Below are 17,649 nucleotides of genomic sequence, written 5' to 3'. Positions count from 1 at the left end.
AACTCAAAACCCAAACAGTATGGAGTAAAGTTGTGTCCTTCTTTGTTTCCCTTACTTCCTGTCTTTTTTTCTCTTTCTCTTCCTTCCTATTTTTCCTTCTTTGTTTCTTTTGTTTGTTTGTTCAAGAACAAAGTTATCTATTGTTTCTTTGGTTGCTTGTGCCTCTGGTGTCATATTCAAGAACTCATTGCCTTTCCAAGGTAACAAAATGTATACCTATGTTTTCTCCTAAGAGGTTTTATAGTTTTAGCTCCTACATTTAGGCCTCCATTTTAATTTTTGTGTATGGCGTGAGGTGGGTATCCAATTTTATTCTTTTGTATATGGCTATCCAGTTGTCCCACCACAGTTTGTTGAAAAGATTGTTATTTTCACATTGAGTTTTCTTGGACCTTTATTGGTTATCTTTTAATACATATGCTTATATCATTCTCAATTAGGCAGTAAGATTTTTGAGATCAGGGAGCTTCTCCTATCTTTATCTGTACCCCACCATACTTAACAAAATGCTTTACCCATAACAGGTACCTGATGAACTAATTTCTTTTTCTCCAGCCAGGTAGTAAGTTCTAAGGGTAGACAACTTATTTATTCTTTCTCAGCATTTTGCACTGCTGAGTAGGCTGGGGTCAATAGAGGGTAATTGTAACTTTGCTTTGATTTTGCCACCACATGATTCTATCATATTCATTTATGACTTGGTACTTTTTAGCTCAGAACACACAACCAAGTTTTCCATAAAAGGAAACTCACTAAAGGATTGAAGACTTAACCTAGGAAAATTTCAGATTTGAACCCCTCCATCAGTGTTTTATGTTATACACCAAGAATTTAAAACAAATCAAATTTCTTAGATGAACTCATGCTAAATGAATCTGAAGTAACTATTTCTGTGTATTGGATCTTTGACTATTCTCTTGTCGATGTGAAATTAAAGATAAATTTTCTGGGTTTTAACAGGTGCTAGTACTTCCTACTGGTCAATGTTGACAAGACTTTAAATGTAAAGCTACATTTTGAATAATAAGAGGAAACATGTATCTTGCTCATGATTTCTGTGCTCCAAAAGTGATTTGTATAAAGAAAGAAAAGGAAATACCCTACATATCCAATAATAAAGGAATGGTAAATTTATATTGATTCATAAAATCCTAAGTTGAAATTAAGTGATGCTTATGAAATTATGTACAATAAGGAAAAATCTATGATATACTGTTACATGTAAAAAGCAAATATTATGCAGTGATTGTAACTGAGTAATCTATTACTATGAAGTAGGATAATCAACCATCCTGTTTGCCTGGGACTTCTTGGTTTTAACATTGAAAATCGTGTATCCCAGGAAATCCCTCAGACTCAGACAAACTGGGATGGTTTATCACCTTATTTTAAAGAAAGATTATAAGAAAACCAGAAGAAAATGAAAATAAGTTACATCAGCCTCCTAGTCAGTGAGTGCAATTGGGTTTTCAAAGTTTATTTCCTTTGTGGATACAACATTATTTTTACAAAAATGCAAATTGGGAGGAAAAACTAAGGCTAGAGAATATATCTTCCACTTCTTGGCAAAGCATGTTTACTATTGGTCAATGTTATTATTTGACTCTATATTGCCAAAGGGATAATCGGGGAGAAGGTCACAGGAATTTTCATCCTTCTTTAATAGCAGACATTAAAGATGTCTCCTATTATAAGGAGTTATGTGAGGTCAGCTAAAACTAATTATTTGAGGTCATACAAATGACTCAAAATTCTTAGAGAAACCATGGGTTTGGAGAGGAATCCTCATATATATTTCAGAAGAGGAGAAAAAATAAGATAGAAATAAGATCTTGTATTTTTTTAAAGATTTCTGACTTTCATTTTTTTCTCAGGCCTGCCCCTACCGTGTCCTTTTCCTTCTTCTCTCATATATTTCAGTTGTCTGGAGTTCTCAGAATAAGGAATCCATTATCAATGACCTATCCCATGAACATTTTTTTTGAGAACCTGTGTAAGACTATATAGACATGAATATTTGATGACCTGACACCTCACAGTTCAAACCTAGATTGGGGTTGTATAAATATCAACTCAAGGCTGTAAGAGCCTCCCATGGTCTAATGTTTCAAGATTAAAGAAGAATAGACAAACACCCATGTTGGAATCATCTGTTGCAGAAAAGAACACAAAGATAGTTTTATTAATTTAGAACAAATTTTGAGAACTTTACATAGACAGAAATCTTCTATCTCCTTTTTTTCTAATTTTGGGGAATGTCTTCCACTAGTTGTCGCTAAAAATGTAGAAATATCATAGGGAGTGCAAATTACATTGTCTCTTTACCTGCCACAATCTGGCAGCACTCATCATGTAGCAAATGCCCAAATAATAGATTACAGATTATAGTGACTTCACCCTAGGTTAACATTATTTCTAGGTAAGGTACTAGTATATCTGAATTGAAAAGTAGGGCAGCTGTTGACTCAGATTCGGCATTTTAATTACATTGTTTCCAAGTATGATATTCTGAGAGTGTCTATAGCACTTAGTGTCTGCTTCATATAAACTACCAGTTATTATATATTTATGATGCAAGTAGTTTTCCAAATGTGGTGAAAGTCTGAGTCTTTTTATCCCCATGGGTAAAATCTGAATCTGGCTCTCTGTATCTCTCAGTGCTTGTTTAGTGCTGGTCAGAGAGTAAATTCTTGATAAAAGCTGTTGACTTGGCTCTCACAGTTTATGCAGACATTGGAGAGACAATTTGGTTATTTCAAACATCACAGGATTTGAGTAAGAAGACCTGGTTATGAAACAAGGCTCTCATAATTACTAGTTATGACTGTTGACAAGTTACCTTTTCTTGTTTACAAGTTATTTGGCCTCTTTGAATTACTTGTAAAATAGAGATAGGGATTCTTTCTTGATCATGGAACATCAAATGAAGTTATTTGATGAAATACTTTGTCATCTGGAAATTATAAATATAACTAAATGTTGATTATTATTTGAAATTTGGGCACCTCATGGTGGCATTTTCTATGGTCATTTTTTTCTTTTCTTGCATAATGGCTAAAAGTAGGTAGACATGCAAACAATAGCCTAGAGTGGGAGTTAGGAAAAGTTAAGGCAGAGACATGTCCATGTATAAGCTATGCTGTTTTTACAAAAAACAGATGGGTGTTGGCTATTTAGAGCTTCCCTCATGGGGTGTGGTAACTCTAAGAATGTGCCACAACGTCAGCCCTGTAGAAAGATAAATGGAATGGGTTCTGTATTGTCCCTAGTTGTTATTTTTTTTTATCATCCTTAAAACAATGATGCAAAAGGGACTCCACCAAAAACATAGATGTGGAAAAAAAAAAGATAGTTTAGGAATGTCATGAAGCAGTCATATATCTTTTCCATTAGGTGCAGTCTCCCTGGTTGCTGATGGAGAAAATGACAAAAAAAAAATACTCTACTAAAAAGCCTATCCAAGGAACAGGTTAGTAGGAAATCACATTCTGAAGCACTCATTCTGCCTTTCTTCAGTGTAAGAAAGTTGCTCAAAAGAAGAAGCGTGACAACACAAGCTGCTACAATAGCTACATTCTCTACATTCAATGTAAGAGAGAAGGAGCTATGGTCACTCCATGCAAAGGCCAGATAGAGATGTGGTGCGTATGTGCAGAGTACCTCAAGAAATGAAAGTCAGCATGTCTCTTGGAAGCTATGAACACTAATGTTTAAAAAAGGAAACAGAAAACAGAAGAAATCACTTAAGGAGAGCTGTCATTTTCTATTGGTGAGGATTCCTGATCTTGGGGGGGTTCTGGAAAGTTCGTCTCTGTTTCTTCTTCTTCCTCTTCCTGGATTGGAATAATTTCAATGTCTTCTTCATTCTTTGGTTGGGAAGATGTTTCAGTTAGCCCAACCACTTCTTCTTTAATTTCAATAGTCTGTTCTTTTTTTTCTTCTGCTGACAGGAGAACTATGTTCTAAAACACAAAATTAAACAAACCATTCTTTACTTTTACCACTGACACCTTTGTCAACAATCTCCACAAACATTTATCAAATACCTCCTGGTTTTTATGCTACTTATGTCATTTATTATATGCCTTTAAATGCCAAAATTTTTTTGCAGGTGCTTAAATCCTTATCAAGTCACTTATTAGAACTTGAGTCTGAATAAATCTTCAAGGGCAGCAGACACTGACCACAGTGCCTGGAATGACCACGTGGTATTGGGAAAAGAACATTGCAGTAATAGAGGAGTTTAGATTTTCGTTCTGATTTGCCTTTATTGAATATAACTCTGGGAGAATAATTTTCTCTCTTTGATACTATTTTTCTTTAAATGCAAAATGAAGTAATTAACGATGATTTCTAAATTCTAAATCTAACAGTCTGGTTCTGAAGCAGTTAGTAATATATCTATTATTGGTCTGTTTTTATTTCCCATTTGTGGAGCCCTTTAACCTGTTGTTTTGGAAGAGGAATTAGGTGAAAAGGAGGGAAGAGGGGAATACTGAAAAATGAAACCAAAGAACTAGTGACTTAGTCAGCCTTCAACCTTCAACCATCTTGCTTTTACACATTGTATATGGAATCATGAAATCAGGATGGAAGCCTGAAGTCAAGCAGCAGGGAAGGTTAATAAGAAGATGCACAGAGGTGGGGCATGGTGGCTCACGCCTGCAATCCCAGCACTTTAGGAGGCTGAGGTGGGAGGATCCCCTGAGGTCGGGAGTTCAAGACTGGCCTGGCCAACATGGTGAACCCCCGTCTCTACAAAAATACAAAAATTGGCCGGGCATGATGGCGGGTGCCTGTAATCCCAGCTACTCGGGAGGGTGAGGCTGGAGAATCGCCTGAACCTGGGAGGCGGAGGTTTCACTGAGCCAAGATCGCGCCATTGCACTCTAGCCTGGGCAACAAAGTGAGACTCTGTCTCAAAAAAAAAAAAAAGACGCACAGAATATAGAACTGTAGGCTCTAACTACAGACTTATTTCAAATTTCAAGACATCATATTATTTGCTTTCTAGAAATATGCCAAGACCAATTTTTTTTTTAAATCAAGCTCCTAGTTTCAACAACTCATCAGATTACATTCTCCATAAATGATCCTTTGTGGATGTGGATTTTCTAGAGGGAGGTTTTGGCCAGAGGGGCTACTACTTACAGATTTGGGTCTGGAGCACGTTCTTTTCCATTCATTCTCAACGATGCCAGCTATTACAAGTTCCTGGAAGAAGGCAAAGATCAGCATCACTGACAAAATGCCCTGAAAAACAACAGAAGAATGAAGGTGAAAATGTAATAATGGCACAAAGAACATTGTTGGTGTTCAGTAAGTTATTGTTGACTATAATTGAACGATTAAGAGATCAATTCTTTAGACAAGTAATGAATAGCTGTGAGAACTGCTAGTACAGGAGACAGCATCTTTATAACCCTAACTCTTAACACAACTTTTGGCACACAACAGATGGTTAATGTGTATTGCTGATAGAAAGTAAGGTATGAATAATCAGTTGAAGAATCAATTCTGTATAGGAAAGAATAAGTAATGAGTCTCAAATTAAATTGTATTCAGCCTTAGTTGGTGTGGCATCATGCCTAGGAGACCTCTTCATCCTTGGGAGATGCATTTTTTTTTATCTCTTTCAAACTCTACATTTAAAAGTCCTTGGGCAAAAGATATTCATAACATCTTAGGAATTTCTTCTATGCTTATCTTAGTTAATATAATGATAAATATTAATGCCATTAATGATGTTGACAATAATTAATGTTAAAGCCAATGCTTATATAGCACTTCTGTGTACCAAACACTGTTCTAAATGCTTTGTATATATTAACTTATTTATTCCTCAGAACAACCCTATTAGATAAATAGTGTTACCATCCTCATTTTACAGTTGAAGAAATTGAGGCACAGTGTGGTTAAAATTCTTTCCCAAAGCCGCACAGACAGTAACTAGCAAACTCAGGTGGTCTGGATCCAGAGTTCATGCTCATAATAAACAAGTCATCCTTCCTCCCTGGAGAGAAATCCAATCTCACACTTACCAAGAACACTTACCAAGAACAGAGATTGTATGCTGTAACAGTATTGGGTAGATGGAGAGTTTTTCTCAGAGGGATTAGCTGGTTCACAGTTGTATATGTTAATATATGGTGTATGAGCTCTAATAAAATTCAGACTCTCGATTTTTAAAAAATGGGAAATTTTAATATTAAGTATGTCCATGATTGAAAGAATCATTCCAGAAATGGCAGCAAAGAGGCTCAATGAATTCATTATAATTTTTCCTTTGACCTGAAATGGAGACACAGATTTATTAATTGGATTTGATTTCCCTTTGGAAAACATAATCTGGGAGGGAATTCCAAATGCAACTGCCCTGACTCACAAAGCAACTACAACTAAATATACTGAAGTTCTCTCAGTGTTTTTAACCTCTTTGTCACTATAAAATAAAATCATGTCTCTATGCTGTTCTTTTCTCAGTCTTCCCTATCTCATTCACCATCCATCTGTTTTATAAAGCAAAAATTCTAAGAGTAACCCTTGATTCTATATCTTGTATCCTTGCATTTCCTTCACTGCCACTGCCACCATCCTAGTAGGCATTCAATAAATGTTTGTTGAATAAGTGAAGATAAATATTATCCAGTTTATTATCTGCCTTCATAAATAGGTAGAGGGAAGAGAGTGAAGAAGTTTCTTGTATCACACTTTAGTGGGATGGTATTATGAAGTGTAGGTTGGGAAGGTTCAGATAGAACCCTCTAGATCTGTACTATCAAATAAATGGAAATAAAAAAAGCAGAAGCAATAACAGTAACAACATCTATTCCTGCTGACATAGGCTGCAATCAGCCCCAGTCAGCTATCTTCCAAAATACAATTAGGGCTGATGTCTTTGGGTAGCATAGGTAAGAGAATATCAGTGTGAATGTTCTACCTTGCAGGGATGATAAAAGGTTGAAACAGGAAAATATAAATAACAAGTATCATAATAATATGGGATTATTGATTATTATTTTATGCTGCACATATTTCATTCCTGGCTCTATGACCTACACATGGCAAGTCAGTAAATCTGGCTGTATCTAGAGAATAATTTGATGCTCATAAAAAGTTTTCCCCCCAAACTGAGTTTGTCAGGCCACTTTAAGACAGGAACCATCTCAATCCACCCATTCCCTCATTGATTATGAAAGTGACTCAGTTTAGTAACAGACAGTGTTGGGGGAGGAATTTTTTGGGAGCGAACTTGCTGCTAAACTCTTTTCATCCATACAGCATCAGCAGCTCTGCAGGCCAGTTTCCTCTGGATCTAGATGAGTCCCTAGGGGTTTCATGGGCAAGACCACAGTGTAGTACCTTATAGCCTCTGAAGCACCATCACACACTCTACTGCCTTTCATCTCCATTGGACGTCACATGGTAGCAAGGACTGTTACCCTTCCTTTCTAGGTGAAAACTCAGGAACATAGAGGTAAACTGACTTGTTCAATGTTACGGCCAAAAAATGGCTTAGCTAGAATTTGAATCAATCATGACATTGATCAGATAATTTTCCTAAATGATGATCTGGGAGAAATGATAGGGCTTTCAGAAAGGTCTATTATTTTCACACAGCATTTAACGTTCTTAAGACTGTAGATATGGTTTTCATGGATCTGCTTTTAGTTCTGTTCCCATGAACATACTTCAGATAGACCTCGCTTCTAAGTTTTTCATAAATAAAATCACAATAACATTGTGGAGGGTCTTTGCTTTTTAGGGCTGAGAGGCTGTGATACCTTGGCTTTTTAAGGGTCTCAGTTTTTAACCGAAAAAATAGGTACTTCTCTGACACGTGGGAAAGAAGGACATATGGTTACTTGCCAAACACTTCCTGGAGTTTTTCTCCGTTGCTGCCAGGAGTGATCCGGAAATAATATACTGTAAAAAAGAGAGGTGGGGGAGATGGAGAGGGGGTGGTCAAGACAGGAGATAGAGGAGAGAGGGAGATCACTTTTTAACATTGATAACTGGTCAGAAAGAAGCCTACACTTTCAGCAACTTTCACACAACCATCCACTCATTTTTATCAGTTGTATTCATTTTTCAGCTGTCATATTCCTCCTTTATTCAGGCTCAGTGACACTAAATTCATGCCTTTTACTCAATCATCTGGGGATCTGTGACTAGGAATATAGTAAGACCAAAGAGACAGAACTCATATTTCCTCATCAATTAATACTCATACCATGAATTTAAAAGTTTTATTTCTAGTTTTTCTTTGTTTTTAACTTGTGGAACTGCCCTTTGGGGTTCACAGTGACATAAATGACTCTGATGCCCTCTGAAGAGAGAACTGGTGCAGAAGGAAATACTTGACCTGAATGGCACAGGCACTCCATGAAAACATTGGCTGTTACAGGAAGTGATGATGACTATTGCTCGTCTTCCTTTTCTCACATTCAGGCTGTAGAATGGAGGAAGCTCTTGTTCTAACCCATCTCTACTTGTTTGGAAAATTTTAATCCTGGACTTATCTTTTATAGTGGCAACTATGAAAAGTGTCATGGGGAAATAAACATCACTGTCCTATGTGCCACACCCAGACAGGATTACAGATTTGGAAAACATGTACATAAAACAGCCAAAAGAGTGCTGCTCTGTTGATAAGCAAAATGAGACTGACTTGTGATGGGACAAGTTTCACCAGGTACCATAGTAACCAAACAGAATTGTAAGCAAGAAGGAGTAGATGGGAGGAAGTGGATGTTCCTGCTGCCTCTTGCTTTCCAAAACATCTTGCTATCTAGTCTAAATGTCTAGGGCCACCCTCCCCACCAGAACTGACTTTGGAGAGTTCTTGCTTTGGACAGTCCCTGTGAGATCCATGCAGGGCCCCTTTCTCTGAATTCACATGAAACAGGACCACTGACTCTCAACCATGGGATTTATACTCAATTTGGTCAACCTGTCTTCTTAATTACTTTAACCCAATAATATTTCCTACTCATATATTTCCCTCAACACAGAAATAATCTGGCATATCCCTGTGGAGCCTTTTAACATTTTTGTCTGCACCATTTCCCAAATGGCTGCTATTCTTTTACTCACCATAATGCCTCCCCAGAGAGGGTACCACACAGTCACACAGATGGGTGCATAGATCCCTGCTGGGATCATCAGAAGACCCCCCAGGGCAATGTGGAAGAGCCCATTCATAATCTGGACAGCCTGGGGAGAGAACAGAGGCAGCAATGGATGAGCTGAAATCATCACTGCTAGCAGGCAAAGACAAGGTTGGAAGCTCTGGCTCCTGACTTGGAGCTGTGAGGAATGCCTAAAGGAAGTAGTGGAGGTGCCAAGAATTTTGTCTTTTTCTTGTTCGAATCTGTTTCCTCAACCACATGGGGCATTTCCAGGGAGCAGGTATGCCTGGGATTCTGGCAATGGACTGGGATGGGGGACCCCTGCATATACAAGCCCCCAAACCAAAAGGTGACATAAGATCACCCAGAGGTGATCTAAGTGATAACTTCTCTGATGCACCCCTGATTTGGCCCACTGTGTTAGACATAAAGAAGACATCAGGTTGGATCCCAATTTTTCAAATTGGATTGAATTCTGTATGTGGCCTATACCGCATCAGCTTCTGTCAGCCAGAGAATCCCTACGACGTGGGATGGAAGGCAACTGACTTACCCCCAAAGCCTTAGATTCCCTCATGAAGAAGCTTTGCGTGGGGCCCACCAGTGAAGACATCCTCCTGAAGAGTGGTTTTGGACCAGATTGCGTAGCAATAGGGCCTTTCATTGGCTCTGCCGGGAAAGTCCCATTTACTGAATTTCTGGGTGTTGTCATTTTGCTCTTAAAACTCCTAAAAATAAAACAAATTAAAAAATGAGGAGAGCAAGAACAAGATTTTTGGCAGTCTTACCTTGTGTCATGCATCTGAATGCTTCTCTCAGCATTTCCTCCATGAGTGTCATTGAGGGTAGACATGGCCTCTTCCGAGTGACCTTGGATCTGAGGCAAGGCCTACTGCTGAGTTCTGAGAAAGGAGATGGAGGGGTTGTTTAGGAAGAGCATGTGGGCCCAGGAGTCCCTGCCAGTGATCTTGGCAACTGGGTTTGGGGCATTCTTTATCTTTGTAGAGAACACCTTGCATATATGACTGCATGTCCTCTTTGTTTCTTATTCCTGGATGCTTTTCTTGTGCTTTAATATTGAAAAATGTATTTTCAATGGACTTGTCCTTGTCCTTTTGCTTATCTGCCTTTGTGCATTATGATGGGCCAGAGGCAACATTGCAGAGTATGGTAAGGACTATCTGTAGAAGCAGGAGGGGTCGATTCCAGGCCTCTCTCTGTCTCTAACTCTGCCACCTTGTGCAAGTCACATCAAGAAGGCTCTCTAGGTCGGGCATGGTGGCTCATGCCTGTAATCCAAGCACTTTGGGAGGCCAAGATGGGCAGATCACCTGAGGTCAGGAGTTTGAGACCAGGCTGGCTAACATAGCAAAACCCCATCTCTACTACAAATACAAAAATTAGCCAGGCATGTTTGTGTGCACCTGTAATCCCAGCTACTCGGGAGGCTAAGGCAGGAGAATTGCTTGAACCCAGGAGGCAGAGGTTGCAGTGAGCTGAAATCATGCCACTGCATTCCAGCCTGGGTAACAGAGTGAGACTCAGTCTCAAAGAAAAAGAAAAGGCTCTCTAAGGCTTTCTAATGCAGTATGTAAGACTGTGGCCTCCTGAGTCAGATTGCCTAGGTTTCAATAGTGATTCCTCCATTTGTTCTGAGATGTTGGGCAAGTTCTTTAAATTCTCTGGGCCTCAGGTTCAACTGTAAAATTGAAATAATAATAATTCTTATCTCGTGGGCTGCTATAACACTTAACTGGGCTCACGGTCTGTGCATGGGTAGTGTCTTTTTGTTCAGGTGTAGCTCAAATGTCAGCTCCTAGAGGAGCCTACGTTGAACCCTCAATCTATAACATGTACTCCTATTTGCTGTCTTTTACAAAATCCTATCTTAATTGCTTTACGGCATTGATCACTGTAGGAAATTACCTTATTTATTTAATTGCTTATTGTCAATCTCTTCCCCATAGAATGGAAGTTCCATCAAAGTAGAGATTTTGTTCTCTCTTGTTCAGGATCTAAAATAATTTTTGGATTTAGTTACTTCTTAATAAATATTATTGAAGAAATAAATGTATGCAAAGAACCCATGTTGGAATAAATAGTTATTTTTGTTGCTATTCTTGTTCTTTGTACTTTGCTGAGCATTAGTTTCGATTTTATCCTTCTGTAAAGTTAGAACAGTACCCCTCTCTGAGATGTAAGACATAAATAAGTTAACATATGTAATTGTGCCTAGGACAAAGGGAGAGTGTAGTAAATGCTATTTATCAGTTTTCATGATTTATTCATTTCTGAAGTGAGAAAGCACTTAATAAGGCCCTTTCCAGCTCAGACATTTTAAGATTCTGTTCAGTCTTCATCTTGGATTTCCTTAGCATTCACTTGTTCATGTTAACCACTTATGCGGACTCCACTGGGTCTTTCCTGGAATCTGAAAATCCCTCTTTTGGGGACACATCTTTGCTCTTGTCTTTATTGCTTGTAAGTCATGTAAGATGTCTTGGAAATCAAGACTGTCTATCCAGGTCACATATCTTACTGAAGCCGGTGCCACATCCCAGCCATTAGACCACAGCCTGAAGTATATCTTACTGAAGTCAATCAGAGCTGAGTAGCTGCAGGTGTGCTGTAAAACAGGCAGCTGACTACTGTCACATTTATACCTACTTTAGGGCTAGAAGTAAATTTGACACATGGCATCTCATATGAGCCTTATAGAACAGGCAAGGGGTGAATCATCACCTGTGTTTTATAGAAGAGGAAACAAGGGCACGGAGAAGCTAGGTTACTTGTGCCAAGTTACATAATTAGTAAATATTTGTTTGTTTGTTTGTTTGTTTTCATGACAGGGCCTTGCTCTGTCGCCCAGGCTGCAGTGCAGTGTCATGATCATAGCTCACTGCAGCCTCTACCTCCTGGGCTCAGGTGATCCTTCTGCCTCAGCCACTGGAGTAGCTGGGACCACGGGCAGCCGCCACCATACTCAGCTAATTTTTATTTTTTTTTTTTAGAGATGGGGTCTTGCCATGTTGCCCAGGCTGGTCTTGAACTCCTGGACTCAAGCAATCTGCCCCCCTCCACCTCCCAAAAGTGCTAGGATTACAGCTGTGAGCCACCACGCCCAGCCTGTAAAGATTTAAAATGAAGACTTGGATCTCTCAAATTAGGCGTCGAGGGTACCAGGCTGCTTTGTCTCCTGTGAGAAATAGGAATTCAGCCTTTCCCTTATGACCCCTCTTTTCTCCTTCCAATATGTGCACTATGTGAATGACTATAAATCAATTGAAAATTATTATCTGTCTGGCGCATGGGCTAGAGGAAAGAGAGAAGAAAGTTTGGTTGTTTCTCACTTGATTTTGCCCCTGCCCTAGATAGCCAGATGCCACATAGTCCTGGGGATCTGCTTTGTACAACAAGCCACTCTACAAGACCTCTAACAAAAACAAATATTTTAATATAGCCCACTAAAGAGTTTGCAGACTGATTCTGGTCACTAGGTAGGATTTCTAGAGCTAGTCCAAACCTCAGAAACCATTCTGTTCATTTCACAAATGAGGAAACTGCAGTCTGGGTATAGAATGTGCCTTGGTAAAGACCTCACAGTTAGCAACAGAGCCAAGCTAGAAGGCACTCACCATGGCTCTGATGGTGATGCTTTTTCTGCTGTACCATAGGTGAGTCCAGATAATTATAGTTGTTTACTGAGCACCTACTATATACTAGGGATATTGTATATGGTATTGCCAACTCACTCAACACCTTTGTAAGTAGGCATTTTGACTACTTTCTGCAGATGAGGAAATGGAGGTTGAGAGAGGTTATTTTTCCCAAGGTCCTATGGCAAGTATGGAATGAGCTGGGAGTCACTACACTCCGCCCCAGAAGGGTAACTTTAGTGAAGATAACTTAAAGTGCAAAGGTCATCAATTGTTTGAACTGAAGGAGATGATTGGACTGCCATTGTTTTAATTTCATTTTATTCATCAACTGCTTGATTAAAGCTGTGTCTGTATTATTGGCGAGATAAACTTTTTTGTAAGCCAATTCTACTTGGGCTATGCCTGTTGTGACTAATGGCAATAATGACCACGAGGGCTGTGTGTGTGTGTGTGTGTGTGTGTGATATTTCTCTGTTAAAATGGTATCTCATGATGGCAACTATACTTCTACAAACCTTAAACAAATATTTGTATAAAATAGTAGTTTATGAAGAAACACGAGTGCTTTCTCTGTTTTTTATTTTTTATGGAAACTATCTCTCATATATATATCTGATTATACATATATCTGTCTTATATGTATGAGAGGTAAATATATTAATTGATTTATGGCATTGTGGGCTGACTGTAATGAAAAGCTTTCGTTCCATGAGAATTCATAAATACATAAAAGTAGCCTACGGAGATTGGAGATTCTCGCAATTTTGCCTTATTAAAATAAATTGTTCACAATGACTTAGTGCCCAATGCACAGTTATGCTCAAAGACTAGTTGGTAGATTAGTAGGGGTTATGGACCACATTAGCCGAAATATGATAACAATAAGATTTTACATTTGCTGGTGTCCAAATCAGCATGAATGTTAAAATCGAGACTCAGGTGATCACTCAGTACCGCATTTAATTACTCACACTAACTCCTGCAAATATTTTTTTATTTTTAAAGGCACCGTTGTTTTCATGTCCATCCACTGAATAAGATGTCACAGCCTTTACTGGTTTTGGTTTGAATAGACTTTTAAGTCCACTCGTACCATCATGTACTGAGAAGTTTAAAAACTGCCTCACTGTTGTTACCTCACCTTCATTCTTTTCCACTCAAAATAGCTTTGCATTTTTATCCCTTCTGGCCTCCTGTGCACTTATCTCCGAGGAAGAGTGCTCTTACTTCCCTTCCCTCTGTGCTTTTCAGCCCATCTCAGTCCAACCAAGCTGTTAGCCCTTCCAAGAAATTATTTCTTCTTTGCACCTTCAGTCTCCCAATTTCTGGCAATATGTAGCAGACAGAGTTAGTCCCAGCTCTCTTGCTTGCTCCTCTTGTGGTCTCTCTGTAAGTTTAAGGTAATAGTTGCCTTCCCCATTTCAAAGTATCATTTTGAGAATATGAGATAAGTTGCATTTGTTAAGGTGGTAAATACTCCTTTTATGACTAAAATGTACTTCAGTGTCCCTGAATCCCAAAGTCCTCTTCTTTTAATCTAGCAATGTCCTTGGCCACTGCCCAGGCTCACTTTTTCTTCACCGCAGCTGCTTCAAAGCTTTGCTACCCACTCTCTTCCCCCACCTCCTCTCCACCCACTCACTTCTCAATGCTTGGCAACTAGTTTCCGCCAGTCAGTGGACTGAAACTGCTCTTTGAGGACTGTGCTGTGAAGTCAGTGGTCTTTTCTCAGGCCTCGTGTCTCAGATTGTTTTATTTGTTTCCCCTGCCACCCAGGCTTAGATAGTTGGGACCACATTTCACTTTAGCTCCATCATCTCTCAGTCCATCTTCATCTTGGCTATTGGTCAGTCAGTGGCCAAGTCATGCCATTTCTACCTCTGCAATACATTTTGCATGTGGGTCTTTTTTCTATATCCAGTCACCTGTGAGTTTCTCATTTCCATTCATGCTTTTCTGCCTTCAGTCTTTCTCTTTTCTAATCCATTGTCCACAAGGCTGCTACATCAAGCTCCCGATCACTGCTTTGAGTGATGCTCTTCCTGAGCCTGAACTCCTTTGCTGGCCTGTCATTACCTGCTGGAGAAACCCTTCATCTAACCCCTCAAGGCCTTTGGAATTCAGCCCTGTATGACTTCCCAAGCTCATATCCCACTACCGCCCCCAGAGCCACTGGTCTATACATGTCCTCTACCTTCTTTCCTGAATCTTCTCAACTTTGAAGTGTTCCTTCTCCCTCCCTCTTTACTTTCAATCAAACTCTGCATTAGATGTGCACATCACCTGAGGGCGTTCCTGCTCTCCTTGCCTGATTGCAAGGAATTCTTCAGAGCTCCTAGCTCTTTGCTTTCCTTACTAGACATCAACTACTTTCTTCGGAGAATCCTGTATCCTACTAGACTTGCATAGGGAACCTGTTTTCTATGTACTATGAGCTCAGTTACATTAAGCTGAACATCAAACTCAGCTACTTCCTCAGGGAAGCTTAACAAGTGCTCACAATGGCCAGGTGCGGTGGCTCACACCTGTAATCCCAGCACTTTGGGAAGCTGAGGCAGGCGGATCCCCTGAGGTCGGGAGCTCGAGACCAGCCTGGCCAACATGGAGAAACCTTGTCTGCACTAAAAAATGAACAAACAAACAAAACACACACACACAAATGCTCACAATGCTGGATTAAACATTTCTTTCCACCGGATTCTCAGTGAGATTAAGCCATTTTATGGGAAACAGGGAAAGGGAATCACTTATATACTGGATTCAGAAAACAGTAATGGCATGATTAAAATTAATCCTTGTTTTCCTTCATTAGAGCTCCCCCACATCTGCAGCGCCCCCTCTTACTCTTGGTTTCCCATGTGATAGATTTGAGGCAGGATTTCGTGCTCAACTTGGTGTCCACAAATCCCCTTCAGAAAATGTTAGCCTGTAAAGCCACCTATACTTCTAGGTATATTTACATTTAATGTAGACAAAAGCATTTACAGGAAGAGGAATGGAGTTTTTTTCATTATGCCTATGAGTGATTATTTTCTCATTTGATATTGGGAAGTCCTAAGGGATTCAGGATTTTAGTTCTAATTTTCATAATGCAATGGGTACCTTTGCCCCCATTTTATAGATGAGGAAGCTGAGGCTTTAGAGGTTTAGTAATTTGCCCAAGGTTATATGGCTTGTAAGTGGTAGAGCTCCAGTTTGAACCCAGTGGTTTACAAACCATGATTTAATATATATGCTGCAATCTACTACTTTTGTGGAATGATTCACAGTTGACTGCATAGGGTAATTGTTGAGAGGGAGACTGATTAGAGGAGTGAGTGGGCAGCAAGCCTTGATATCGTCACCCCTCCTTAAGTCATAGAACTATTAGGAAGTCTGACTAGGGAGACTCTAGAATTAAGATCAAGAACCTCCAGTCTTCAAAACCATTCTATACCTTATCCATCACCTCCTTTAAGTCATTTAAAGAAAGCAAATTGATTCCTTACCTGAGTCTCCAAGGCCTCAAATCTCAAGGGCTGATTTGGATGCTAGCTGCGGAGTTCAGTGGGTGCAGTTTGTTTCTCACGCACACTGGGAGGGTGAGTGATGTAGTCCAGGCCTGAAGATGAAATCGCTGATAGACATCAGGTGACAGGAAATCAGTAGCTTCTGCTACCTTGGGCTTCGCTCCAATTACTTTGGTTTAACACTTACCATAGCTGAAGGAGGTGCAAAAAAAGTTTCTGCCTTACCAGGTTTCACTTCTTGAAAAAGACCCCAGGGGACTGCCTGGCATGCTCATGCTACCTTAATTAGAAGAACTTCTGCAGCCCCCACCCTATAAGCAGGTGTGGATGGTAGGTCCCTAAGGACAAGAAAGATTCTAGAAGTTGGTCAAAGATGGGCTGTTAGCACTGACTTTTACCTTCTGGCTTCACTTTTAGGGCTGAGTAGGTGGGCAGGAGGCATCCATGCAGAGATTCAAGAATCACTGAGGCTGTACACTTGGCAGCACTATACTTAGGGGTCCCCAAATATTGTCCTCATTGGCTCACACTTAAGTTTCTTATGAACCATGTATATATCTTGTGTCAGATTTAGCAGAAATGGCCTAAAATTATACTTTAGTGCCATAGTACATGTACCCAGCCACTCAAAGCAAGAATTAGCCTCCATATTTGGAAATATAAATTGAAATAGCACTTTTACCTCTGAACCCACCTTTTTCTTCCATCTTTCAAGTTCCCTTGTGTCCCCTCTCTTTTTAGTCTAGTCTGGAGCTGCAGGGTCATCAAGCCCGGTACTAGATCAAGTAGGGAAACGGAAGAAGTTGGTAGTGTCAGGAGAGTCTAAATATTTGGGATGTGAATCAAAGTGTTGCCCAAAGATAATGTCCTCTCTCTCCCCCTACAATATTGAACTTTTATGTTCATATGTGGGATTTTTAATTACATTTTATTTCCTTGTTCATTGCTTCATTTTATTAGAGACACAGAGCTATAGTTAGGTAATTATTTGTTCATTTAATCTAAAAGGACGAAATATGGCAGGCAGCTCTGTTGCCTAATTCAAGGTTTATTCCTGTCTCTCTCTTTCATCTCTTCTCTCTTTCTCTTTCTGCCTCTCTTTTTAAATTTAAGATAGTTTGGAACCATAGGGTTAGATCCACTGGGTAGAAGTAGTTCTGGGGAGGCTGATTGTGGTGTGATATTTAAAAAGATGCCACTCTAAAAAAAAAAATTGTTGGAGCGGTTCATTAGGGGAACTGGCTACCATTTCAATAGAGAATTTACTTCTTCAAGAATACTCAAGTAAAGTCATGCAGTCACCTCTCAGAGATGCTGTAGAGTGAAGGAGAGTGGGAACAGAAGATCCAT

The 17,649-nt window shown here is 39.5% G+C and overlaps 1 protein-coding gene across 2 annotated transcripts; it reads right to left on the bottom strand.

Annotated features, from left to right (window-relative positions):
• Positions 1 to 1,453: 1,453 nt before the first annotated feature.
• Positions 1,454 to 16,491, bottom strand: MS4A1 (membrane spanning 4-domains A1). 2 transcript variants are annotated; one of them, XM_055354212.2, is made up of 7 exons: positions 16,279 to 16,491; positions 9,685 to 9,859; positions 9,097 to 9,216; positions 7,870 to 7,926; positions 6,055 to 6,291; positions 5,152 to 5,253; positions 1,454 to 3,962 (listed from the first exon to the last, which is right to left on the bottom strand). In XM_055354212.2, exons 2-7 carry the CDS (start codon positions 9,841 to 9,843, stop codon positions 3,744 to 3,746), a joined length of 894 nt encoding a protein of 297 aa, XP_055210187.1. In that variant the 5' UTR covers positions 9,844 to 9,859; positions 16,279 to 16,491; the 3' UTR covers positions 1,454 to 3,743. The 2 variants fall into 2 exon arrangements, with proteins under 2 accessions (XP_055210187.1, XP_063549254.1); XM_063693184.1 differs by lacking the exon at positions 16,279 to 16,491 and adding an exon at positions 11,058 to 11,147 and having other exon boundaries at positions 9,685 to 10,033.
• Between the last annotated feature and the right edge of the window lie 1,158 nt (positions 16,492 to 17,649).

This window comes from Gorilla gorilla, chromosome 9 (assembly GCF_029281585.2).
Source record: "Gorilla gorilla gorilla isolate KB3781 chromosome 9, NHGRI_mGorGor1-v2.1_pri, whole genome shotgun sequence".
Lineage (NCBI taxonomy): Eukaryota > Metazoa > Chordata > Mammalia > Primates > Hominidae > Gorilla > Gorilla gorilla.
Note: the sequence above shows the minus strand (reverse complement) of the source record. Positions and strands in the feature narration are given on the sequence as shown.